Source organism: Chiloscyllium plagiosum, chromosome 2 (genome assembly GCF_004010195.1).
Source record: "Chiloscyllium plagiosum isolate BGI_BamShark_2017 chromosome 2, ASM401019v2, whole genome shotgun sequence".
In the NCBI taxonomy this organism is placed as follows: domain Eukaryota; kingdom Metazoa; phylum Chordata; class Chondrichthyes; order Orectolobiformes; family Hemiscylliidae; genus Chiloscyllium; species Chiloscyllium plagiosum.
In genome coordinates this window covers 81,309,059-81,321,320 of record NC_057711.1, presented here as the reverse complement: position 1 = coordinate 81,321,320, position 12,262 = coordinate 81,309,059, and the positions used below count along the sequence as shown (strand labels likewise).

Genomic DNA, 12,262 nt, shown 5'->3' with positions numbered 1-12,262 from the left:
TATATTTAGCTGAGGCGTCAGCAGAGCCCAAATGACTGTGTGGGCCCCCTGTTCTTCTTAGGCAGGCAGATGTTACACGGTGGTCTTTCCCCACCGCGCCTTGGCGGCAGCTGCCCCAAGCTTCAGCGCGTCCCTCAACACGTAGTCCTGGACCTTGGAATGCGCCAGTCTGCAGCACTCAGTTGGGGTCAACTCCTTCAGCTGGAAGATCAGCAGGTTTCAGACCTCCCAGAGAGCGTCCTTCACCGAGTTGATGATCCTCCAGGCACAGTTGATGTTCGTCTCGGTGTGCGTCCCGGGGAACAGGCCGTAGAGCACGGAGTCCCGCGTCACGGCGCTGCTCGTGACGAACTTTGACAAACACCACTGCATTCCTCTCCAGACTTCTTCTGCATAGGCACATTCCAGAAGGAGGTGTGTAACAGTCTTGTCTCCCCGCAGCCGCTTCGAGGGCAGCATGCGGTGCGGCTGAGAGTCCGGGCGTGCATAAAGGATCTCACAGGCAGAGCCCTTCTCACCACCAGCCAAGCCATGTCTTGGTGCTTGTTGGAAAGTTCTGGCGATGAGGCATTCTGCCAAATGGCTTTGACAGTCTACTCAGGGAACTGCTCGATAGGCTCCGGCCTCTCCTTTTCCCGAAGTGTCTCAAGGACACTACGTGCTGACCACTTCCTGATGGACTTGTGGTCAAAGGTGTTTTTCTTCATAAATTTCTCCATGAAGGACAAGTGATACAGAACGGTCCTACTACTCGGTGCGTTCTGCGGCAGTGAGGCCAGGCCCATCCTTCGCAACACCGGGGACAGGTAGAACCTCAGTACGTAGTGACACTTGGTGACAGGATATCACACACGTATATGAGAGATGTTCTCTCCAAAATTGGCTTTGGGGAGGGAATCTGCAATTAGATCAGACTGCTCTGCACCAACATTGTCAGTGCAGTCTCAATCAATGGGTGGGAATCAGATAGTTTCCCAGTCAGATCTGGAGTCAGGCAGGGCTGCCCTCTCTCTCCTGCCTTGTTTGTGTGCTGCACAGAGCCATTTGCCGAGTCCATCAGGAAGGATGCGAGCCTGACAGGGGTGACTATTCCTGGCAGCGGGGGCCTGCAGGTTAAGGCCTCCCTGTACATGGATGACGTTGTTGTTTTCTGCTCGGATCCGCTGTCCATGCGCAGACTCATGTGCATTTGTGACCAGTTTGGATGGGCCTCGGGGGCCAAGGTAAACCGAGGCAAGAGCGAGGCCATGCTCTTCGGGAACTGGGCCAACCAATCCTCAATCCCCTTCACCGTCATGACCGACCACCTGAAGGTGCTGAGTATTTGGTTTGGGGGGGCTGGGGCGTGCGCCAAGTCTTGGGAGGAGCGTATCAGCAAAGTGAGGCATAAACTGGGCAGATGGAAGTTACGGTCGCTCTCCATCGCGGGAAAAACCTGGTCATCAGGTGTGAGGCACTGTCATTGCTGTTATACATGGCACAGGTCTGGCCTATTCCCAGAACCTGTGCCGCTGCAGTCACCCGGGCCATCTTCCAATTTATATGGAGGTCAAAGATGGACCAGGTCCGAAGGGACTCGCTGTACAAAGATCTGGGAAACTGGGGAAAAAATACACCCAATGCCACCCTCACCCTGATGGCCACCTTTGTGTGTGGCTGCATCAAGCTGTGCGTGGATCCCCGGCATGCACACGCTCACACACACTTTTTTTTCAATTATGTAAAGCAATTTATTTCCATCAAATAAAACAGAACATCTTGTAAATACTTTTTGAAGAATGTGAGAAATAACAACAACAAAAAAAAGAGACTTCCAATCTGAAATTTACATGAGAAACAAGGCTAGACAGAAACACTTGCAAATCTTTTCGGTGCAAATTTAAGAAATAAGTTGAATTTCACCGGGCATCAAAAACAACCAATCTCTTTATTCTCTTCTTGTACATTATTCTGTAACCACATTCTCGGCATCGGATTGGATCTCTTGCTTTAATTTCATTTTCAGTATGACATCCTCCACAAATATACACCATGGGTTGTTGCTTTGGAGGCTGCAAGTCCTTCTGGATATCCTTTTCTATCAAATTTTCAGTTTGGACATCTCCGACTGACACACACACACACACAAACCCGATTTCTATTCTACCCTCAGTCACAGAGGGAGTGTCCCCAGTCACTAGAGGAAGACTTTGTGTCAATGACCTCAAAGTTCAGCCCACTATGTGTCATTGTTTTATTTTGGATATGTTAATCTCAGTCAGTATATTGTAATTATGATTGCACCAAGCATTATGTAACTAATGACTGATTCGTTAAAGGCAGGCAAATTATGAGTGCAGGAGAGGTGCATTTAATTGTAATTAGGTGACAGATTATGGCAGTTGGAGAGTGGATTTTCAGGTTGCACTGGGATTAATTGAACCTCAATTATGTATTTCCACAGTGGGTTCACACCTCCCCTCCACCACCACCCCTCCCCCCCACACTTATACACACACACCCTCCCCCCCCACACTTATATACACACACACACACACCCTTGCAGAACGAGGACAGCAGGTCAAATGGGTCTCTTGGGGCTGCCACCTCTTATTCAAGATCTGGTCATGACTAGTCATAGTCCCTCATGCTTAAAAACAAATCCCTTTAAATAGCTGTTAATCACCTCATTTATATGCTGAAGCACTGAGCAGCAACACGACAGTGGTTTGTCGGCATCCAGTTCAAAAATCAATGGGAGGCAGGATCATATTAAAGAGCTGAGGGTAATACCTATAACTGGTTATGTACCCTCATGCACTTCTAATTCCACCTTCTCTGAGATCAAAAATCATGTTCACTGAGTCATAAACATCAGACTTTTTCATTGGCAGGGTATAATTTTACACACGGATATCAAACGTGGGGAAATCATTTTACTTTCTTCCAACGATTCATGTCTCAGAAAGGAACATCTGTTATCAAGTTCTGGCTGCCTGAAATACAGACAGATGAGAGAAGTAAAATTGGAAAAGACACAGGTAATAACCTTCATTTATACATTAAAGGAGTTGCTACAGCGGATTGTTGGCAGAACCTTAAGTTAGTTCGAGCCATATGAGAAAATTATGGAAACAATAAAGAGGTCTCAGCCGAAGGAAGCAGCTGGTTCATTGTCACGTTGGCAAATCTACAAATGACCAAATCTTTAAATAATAACTTTCCAGTTCTTATGGCGGAGGAGCGGGAAATGGAGGAGATGCGGTGGAGGGCATCGTCGATCATGTCGGTTTCTATAGGGGGCAGGGTGGGAGGAGGTGTAGTCTAGGTAGCTGTGGGAGTCGGTCAGTTTATAGTAAATGTCCGTGTTGATGTCGGTTTATAGTAAATCAACGAATCAACACGGACATTTACTATAAACCGACCGACTCCCACAGCTACCTAGACTACACCTCCTCCCACCCTGCCCCCTGTAAAAACGCCATCCCATATTCCCAATTCCTTCGTCTCCGCCGCATCTGCTCCCAGGAGGACCAGTTCCAATACCGAACAACCCAGATGGGCTCCTTCTTCAAAGACCGCAATTTCCTCCCAGACGTGATCGACGATGCTCTCCACCGCATCTCCTCCACTTCCCGCTCCTCCGCCCTTGAGCCCCGCCCCTACAATCGCCACCAGGAGAGAACCCCACTGGTCCTTACTTACCACCCCACCAACCTCCATATACATCGTATCATCCGTCGTCATTTCAGCCACCTCCAAATGGACCCCTCCACGAAGGATATATTTCCCTCCCCTCCCCTATCAGCGTTCCAAAAAGACCACTCCCTCTGTGACTCCCTCGTCAGGTCCATACCCCCCACCAACCCAACCTCCACTCCCGGCAACTTCCCCTGCAACCGCAAGAAATGTAAAACTTGCGCCCACCCCTCCCCCCTTACTTCCCTCCAAGGCCCCAAGGGATCCTTCTATATTCGCCACAAATTCACCTGCACCTCCACACATATCATCTATTGCATCTGCTGCACCTGATATGGTCTCCTCTATATTGTCATGCAGATGGTGGTGCATATATGGAATGAATTGCCGGAGGAAGTGGTGGAGGCTGCTACAATTACAATATTTAACAGACATCTGGATAGGTATCTGAATAGGAAGGGTTTTGAGTGATATGGGCCAAATGCTGGCAAATGGGACTAGATTAATTTAGGATATCTGGTTGGCATGGACAAATTGGACCAAAGGGTCTGTTTCCATGCTGTACATCTCTATGACTCTATGACTATCCAGCCTCTCCTTATAATGCAAACGCTCCAGTCCCGGCAACATGCTTGTAAATCTTTTCTGCACCCTTTCCAATTTAATAGCATTCTTCCTATAGCAGGACAACCAGAGCTGTATGCAGTACTCCAAAAGTGCCCTCACTAATGCCATAAAAAGTAATTTCTGAATGGACACTATAAGCAAGGACACCACAGGCAAGGCCAGTATTTATAGCCCAAATGTAATTGTCCCTGAATAGATAATTCTGGGCCCTCTTGCCACTGTTGAAAATGGTGATTTCCAGGAGTTTGACGAACCAATGATAATAAATCAAACAGACCATACATGGCCATAACAGCTTATTGATACTCATTTTGGATTGCATAACGACCACTGGGCTGCAGTTGCCTGTGTTAGAACCCCTGAGATACCGGGAAGTCCTAGGTAACTGAGCCTGTTCTGATGAACCAGCCATAGATTATGGCATCTCAGATGCTCCAGAACAGCTCAGAGAGTAGTAAGGGTATGGGAGGCTTTGTCTGCAACGGTAGAAGATTCGCCAACTTTAAGTACATTTAAGTCGTCATTGGACAAGCATATTGACGTACAGGGAATAGTGCAGGTTAGATGGGCTTCAGATTGGTATGACAGGTCAGCGTGATATTGAGGTCTGAAGGGCCTGAACTGCGCTGTAATGTTCTATGTTCTATAACAGTATGGCTCAGCTAAACCTTCTGTTAACATGATGCGTTTTGTTTGAGGTGAAGAAGGAAATGTGTAGTCATACCGAGGGTACCACATCCTGTTCCTTCATGACCAGGTGTCACTCTCATGCTGGAATTAATCACTTCCATTAATCTGGAGAAGGTGAGACTGTAGGACATGAAAGATTCCTTATAACACCCTCTGTATTTGTTGGGAGAAAGTGAGGACTGCAGATGTGAGATCAGAGCTGAAAAATGTGTTGCTGGAAAAGCGCAGCAGGTCAGGCAGCATCAAAGGAGCAGGAGAATCGACGTTTCGGGCATAAGCCCTTCTTCAGCCCTTCTCTATTTGGTGCACTAAACATTTAAAGGTCAGACCTGCCTCTGCAATATGGAACACTAAGCTACAAAGGTTAGCAATATTTTCTCTATTTGTCAGGGCCTAACTGCAGATTTCTGAGGCGGCCACACTCTCCAAGGTACACTGCAAAGTACTGTTGCCAAGCGAAATGATCTCACACAGGTTGGAAGCACTTTCTTCTTAGGTGCAAAAACTCTTCCCAAACCATTTAATACCTGCTGATGATTTTTGTTATTCTTGGAAAATAGATGTTGGTGACAAGGTCATAATGTATTCCCTGTTTTTTTGTGGGTCTTGAAACATTGTGGTCAAGGGATAACAATGTTCCCGAAGTATTCCTAAGTAGAAGCTAGATCAATACAAAGTCATAGAGCATAGGAGCAGGAGTTGACCATTCAGTTCATCAACCCTGACCTACCATTCAATAAGAGCATGGCTGATCTGATTGTGAGGTGAATGCCACTTTCCTGCCCCCGACAACCCTTAACTCTCTTATCATATCTGTCTAACTCAGGGGTGGGAAGGTGCTCTAACAAATACATCCAAGTTAGGGTTGAAGCTATGAGTTCCATGTGGCTTCTTCACACACCAGCATCTTGTGATATTTTAACTTCTTACGCACTGGCACTTTCAGATAAGCTAGAATGTTACTTTGAGGGCATGTGGACTTCATTGGCTAGGCCAGCATGTATTACCCATTCTGAAATGCCCTTGACAAGGTAGTGTGAACTGTATGTTTGCATTGCTGCAGTCCATTTGGTTTAGGTACCCTGCAAGGCTGTGAGGGAGAAAGTTCCAAGATTTTGCCTCAGTGATATCTTTCCAAGCCAGGACAGTGAGTGACTTGGAAAGGAACTTGCAGATGGTTCTGTGCACATAGGTCTGCTGCCTTGTCCTTCCAGATGATAGTGCCTGTGGGTTTGGAAGATATGTTGAAAGAGCCTTGGTGAATTTCTGTAGTGCATCTTGTAGATGGACATACTGTTGCTACTTTGTTTCAATGGTGAAGGGAATGGATATTTCAGGATGTAGTGCAAATCAAATGCACTGCTTTGTCCTGGATGATGTTAAGGGTCATTGGGAGCAAACTGAGTGTCAGATGGGCAGGTACTGCTTGAAATTACTATTAACAATCCCTTCCATTATTTTACTGATAGTCAGGAGCAGATTGATTCAAAACTATTAGCTGGTCTGGATTTCTCCTGCTATTTGCATACAGGGCATTCTTGGGCAATTTTCACTTTGCCAACTAAAAACCAGTGTTGTATGGGAACAGCTTGGCTGGGCATAGCAGGTTCTAGAACATTAGTCTACAGTACAATTGCGGGGATATTTTCAGGGCCCTTAGCTTTTGCAGTATCCAATCCCATCAGAATTTTCTTGATATCACATGAGGTGAACTGGAAAAGCTGAAGACTGTGATGCTGGTGGATTTAGAGATGCTGGGAGGTAAGTGGTTGAGTTAGGAGTTTAGAGTCAGTGGTGTTTAAAATAAGAGTCAACCACATTCAGTGGCAGTCCAATGATTAAATCGCTTAAGGATTTTACCAAAAACCATGGAGAGCTGACTTTTGTACATTGATGCAATAGGACTTCAACTAAAGTACTTTAAAGGCCAATTAGATGGATTCTGCAGCACATTTTCAATTGGGACTGCACAGCCTCACCTGATAAAAGGAGGCATCAAGGAAGCAGGGCTCAGTGCGAGATATCTCAGCCAGCCAATGAGAAAGCCAGCATGCGTGTGGGTCAGATGGTGCACAGAGGATATTGCTTTATGATGACAAAGAAGGTAACAGCCCTGGGGAAGGGATACTACCAGGGTCACATGGGAAGTGGTAGTTTCTCCAAATGAATGATTCAGAGAAAGGTTTGAAGGAGTGGATGGGCCATCTGGGAAGCAGAGTTTGAACAGAGACTGAGACCACCACCCAAGGACCACACCTTGGAAGCTTCAGGGTTTTCATTGAGAAGGGTGAGTAGATCTTCAGTGCGAGGGAGGAGCAGACACCTCATTAGGAATGACAAGATCAGCAAGCGGGTCAGCCTTGGAAAGGGAACATTGGAGATTGTTCTAGATGGAGAAACCTGCATCTTACTGAGGATGAATATTTTCCATGTGTCCGAAGACTGCAGCTCTGTCGAGAGATCAAACTGGACGTTCAATTTCATTAATAATCTTTACTTCTAAACCTCTGACTGTTTCCAGGATCTACTGGAGAAATGTTTGGGATCTTCTGATTAAACTTTGATGCAGAAAGGTGCAGCTTGAACACACCATTTTCAAGAGGGCAGGCATCTGTAAGCACTGCTAAACCGACCTGGTCAGTGAGACACTGAGTGCTAGAGGATTCAGTGCCATCACTGGATTTTCCCAGGTACAGGCGTGATCAATGACAAACATGTGGGTTCAGTTTAGGAAGTAAATTAAAATACAGAACTTCTCTCACTTGTTACCTGAGCCCATGTGGCAATTATCATAGGGTCAAACAGATTAGAGTATTAAATGCCTGGCTCAAAGAGCATGTGGGAAGAAGGGATTTTAGTTCATGGGACACTGGCATCTGTACTCAAGGAAAAGTGATTTTTTTCATTAAGATGGACTTCACTTGAACCATATTGGGACTAGTGTCCTTGCCAATTGTACAATCAAGGTTGTGGACAGGGCTTTAAATTAAAAATAGTTGGGGGCACAGTTCAGATGAAGTGAGATTTAGAATCCAAAAGAAATGTAGAAGCATTTGAACAGTGTAGCATTGTGGGTAAACATAGCTAGAGCAGGACAGGAAGGGACAAAAGAGTTCAGTGAAAATCGTTCATTGGTGAGTATAGATATCATAATAAATAGAGGTAAAAAAGTAAGTTTAAAGACTCTTTATTTGAATGCATGGAGTGTCTGTAACAAACTGGATGAAGTAATGGCACAAATGGAGGGTAGTCATTTAGATCGAATCTTCATTACAACAGCATAGTTGCGAGAATAAGAAATAAGTATTCCAAGGTAAACAATATTTCAGAGAGACAGAAAACTTGGTGAAGCTTTTCCTGATTTATATTAATGATCAAGACCTTGGAGTGCTGGGCCAATTTCAAAGTTTGCAAATGATGTAAAACTTGGAAGCATTGTAAACTGTGTGGAGGACAGTGTAGAACATCAAAAGGACATTGACAAGTTGCAGTGATTTGGGCATATAGATGGCAGATAGAGTCCAATGCAGAGAAATGTGAGGTCATCTATTTTGGTAGAAAGAGCATGGAACAGAAGTAGGCCAGTCAGCCCATCGAGTTTGCTCTGCCATTCAATGAGATTCTTGCTGATCTGATAATCCTCAACTCCACTTCCCTCCTTTTCACCATTACCCTGACTTTTTCACTGATTAAAATCTGTCTAATTCAGCCTTGTTGAGTGCGTTTGTGGGGTAGTTGGGTCAGATCAGAAAGGGTAGTCTGGTCAGGGGCTGGTCAGTTGGACTGAGTGAGTATTTGGATTGTGAGAGCAATCAGATCTGGTTGAGGGTGGTTTGACATGTGTTTGGGTTAGGGTTAGGATTAGGGCTAATGTGGTTGGAACTGGTGGTGAGGGTGGGAGGGATGGTTGGGTGATTAGGGGTGAGTTGGGTTTAGGTTGGTAGTTTGCTTTTGGAGGGTAGTGGGTCAAGGATATGCAGGGAATAGAGGAGTCAAAGGGCATTGGAAGAAAGATGAATGGTTGGGAGTGGAATTGTTGGGGAGATTTCGGGGTAGTCTTGATTTCAAAATTGCAAACAAGCAAATAAAATGGATCATTTTGACAGATGTGTCTCCAGTAAAATGGATTTGACTTTTCTAATTTACAAATCTTGCAACATATGAATGTTTCAATTGACCTTTAACAACTTATTTCACAGACTCATAGATGTTTACAGGATGGAAACAGGCCATTCAGCCCATTTTTTTCCACACCGGTCAACAAAGATCTGACTATAATGATCCCATTTTCCAGTTTTTGGGATATAGCCCTGGAGGCGACAACAATATAAGAGAATATCTAAATGCTGCTTCCATGTTATGAGAATTTCTGACCTAAATACCCTGTCAAGCAGTGAGTTCCCGACTTCCACTACCCTCTGAGTGAAAAATATCTCCTTAACTCACCTCTTTGCTCTCTCCCTCTTACCTTAAATCTGTGTTCCCTTGTTATTGATCTCTCTAAAAACATGCCTTCCTATCTACACTGTCTTTCATAATCTTATCCACGTCAGATCTGCTCTCAACCTTCCCTGTTCTGAGGGAACCAAACCCAACCAATCTTTTCTCATATCTCAGACACTCCACCTCAGGCAGTATCCTTGCAAATCTCCTCTACATCCCCTCCAGTGCAATTACATCCTTCAAATAATATGTTGACCAGAACTGCATGCTGTACTCTAGTTGTGGTCTAAGCAGCATTTCATACAGTTCCAGAATATGCCTTGACAAATAAAGCTAATATTGTCTCTGCCTTCCTCATGACCTCATCTATTTCCCCTGCTACTGTCAGGGAGCTGTGGCGATGCACACCAAGGTCCACCTGATTTTCAGTGCTTTCCAGAAGCCTAACATTGATAGTCATAGAGTCAAAGAGATGTACAGCATGGAAACAGACCTTTCAGTCCAACTCGTCCATGCCAACCAGATATCCCAACCCAATCTAGTCCCATCTGCCAGCACCCGGCCCATATCCCTCCAAACCCTTGCTATTCATATACCCATTCAAATGCCTCTTAAATGTTGCAATTGTACCAGCCTCTACCACTTCCTCTGGCAGCTCATTCCATACACGTACCACCAGCTGCGTGAAAAAGTTGCCCCTTAGGTCTCTTTTATATCTTTCCCCTCTCACCCTAAACCTATGCCCTCTAGTTCTGGACTCCCCCACACCAGCGAAAAAACTTTGTCTATTTATCTATCCATGCCCCTCATGATTTTATAAATCTCTATAAGTTCACCCCTTAGCCTCTGATGCTCCAGGGAAAACAGCCCCAGCCTATTCTACCTCTCCCTATAGTTCAAATCATCCAACACTGGCAACATCCTTGTAAATCTTTCTTGAATGCTTTCAAGTTTCACAACATTTTTCCGACAGGAAGGAGACCAGAATTGCACGCAATATTCCAACAGTGGCCCAACCAATGTCCTTACAGCCGCAATATGACCTCCCAGCACCTGTACTGAATACTCTGACCAATAAAGGTAAGCATACTAAACGCCTTCTTCACTATCCTATCTACCTTCGCCTCTACTTTCAAGTAGCTATGAACCTGCACTCCAAGTTATCTTTGTTCAGCAACACTCCTTAGGACCTTACCATTAAGTGTATAAGTCCTGCTAAGATTTCCTTTCCCAAAGTGCACACTTCACATTTATCTAAATTAAACTCCACCTGCCACTTCTCAGCCTATTGGCCTATCTGAGCAAGATCAAGATAGTGTAAACCCTTGCCTTGTTACTCTCTCCAAGTGCATTGCATCACACTTTTCTGGGGTGAATTCCATTTGCCACCGCCCTGCCCACCTGAACCATCTATCGGTACTCTCCTGCAGTTTTAGCTATTCACCTCAATATTTAACACCATACCAATTTTCCTTTCACCCGCAAAATTCTTAATTGTAACCCTTACATTTAAGTCAAACCATTTAAGTACATCACAAACAGCAAAGGTCCCAGCATCAAACTCTGTGGAACCCACCTGGAAGCAGATTTCTAGTCATAAAAACATCTCTCTAACATTGCCTCTGCTTGTTGTCTCTCAGTCAGTTTTGGTTCCAATGTATCACTTTGCCTTGGATCCCAGAGCTCTTACTTTGTTGACGAATTGCCATGAGGCGCCCTATCCACGGCACGGTGGCACAATGGTTAGCACTGCTGCCTCACAGCGCCTGAGACCCGGGTTCAATTCCCGCCTCAGGCGACTGACTGTGTGGAGTTTGCACGTTCTCCCCATGTCTGCATGGGTTTCCTCTGGGTGCTCCGGTTTCCTCCCACAGTCCAAAGATGTGCAGGTCAGGTGAATTGGCCATGCTAAATTGCCCGTAGTGTTAGGTAAGGAGTAAATGTAGGGGTATGGGTGGGTTGCGCTTTGGCAGGTCGGTATGGACTTGTTGGGCCGAAGGGCCTGTTTCCACACTGTAATGTAATCTAATCTATCCAAACGTTTGCTAAAGTCCATGCAGACCTCATCAAATGTGTTACATTCATCAAAACTCCTAGTCAAAAGATTTGATCAAACTTGTCAAACAATATCTTCCCTTAACAAATCCCCAGACTGATTATCCCTGGTTAATCCATGTCTCTCCAAGTGCAATTATGTTCTGTCTCTCAGAACTATTTCTAATGACATACCCACCACTGAGCTCCAACTGATTGGCCTATAATTTCCTGGCCTATCCCTTCCTCCTTTTCTAATAATTGGACAATGTTCGCAGTTTTCCAGTCCTCCAGAATCTCACCTGAGGATTTGAAAATTACTGCTAGGCCCTTGATATTTCCTCCCTTGTGTGCCTCAACAGCCATAGATGCAATTCATCTGAGCCTTCAGATTTATCCTTTTTATTGCTGTTAAACCCACTAATATTTGTTTTCTCTCTTTTTTTTCTCTCTTTCCCTATGTTAGTTTTATTTAATATTTCAGGCTTCCACCCTGATGTCTATATTGATGCAAATATTTGTTGAGGGTGTTTCCATTGTCTTCCAAAACATAAATTACTTCGTTGGTTCCTAATGGATTCTATTCTTTCCCTAGTTATCCCTCTTTATATATCTTTATTGTATAAATAAATACAATTTATATATTACTTTCTCCTGCATTATCTTTGCTTTCTTAATTTCTTTCTTAAGATCCCCCTCAATACATTTCATGCTCCGGTCGGTACTTTGCCATATTTAGCCTTTGATATCTAGCATAAGCTTTTTTCCCTCTTAATCTTAACCTTCATGT

The 12,262-nt window shown here is 44.7% G+C and overlaps 1 protein-coding gene across 1 annotated transcript; it reads right to left on the bottom strand.

The window, feature by feature from the left end:
* Nucleotides 1-1,705: 1,705 nt before the first annotated feature.
* On the bottom strand, nt 1,706-11,147 carry LOC122557520 (DNA-directed RNA polymerases I, II, and III subunit RPABC4-like). The gene is made up of 2 exons (XM_043705271.1): nt 11,129-11,147; nt 1,706-2,107 (listed from the first exon to the last, which is right to left on the bottom strand). Exons 1-2 carry the CDS (start codon nt 11,145-11,147, stop codon nt 1,899-1,901), a joined length of 228 nt encoding a protein of 75 aa, XP_043561206.1. The 3' UTR covers nt 1,706-1,898.
* Nucleotides 11,148-12,262: the final 1,115 nt, after the last annotated feature.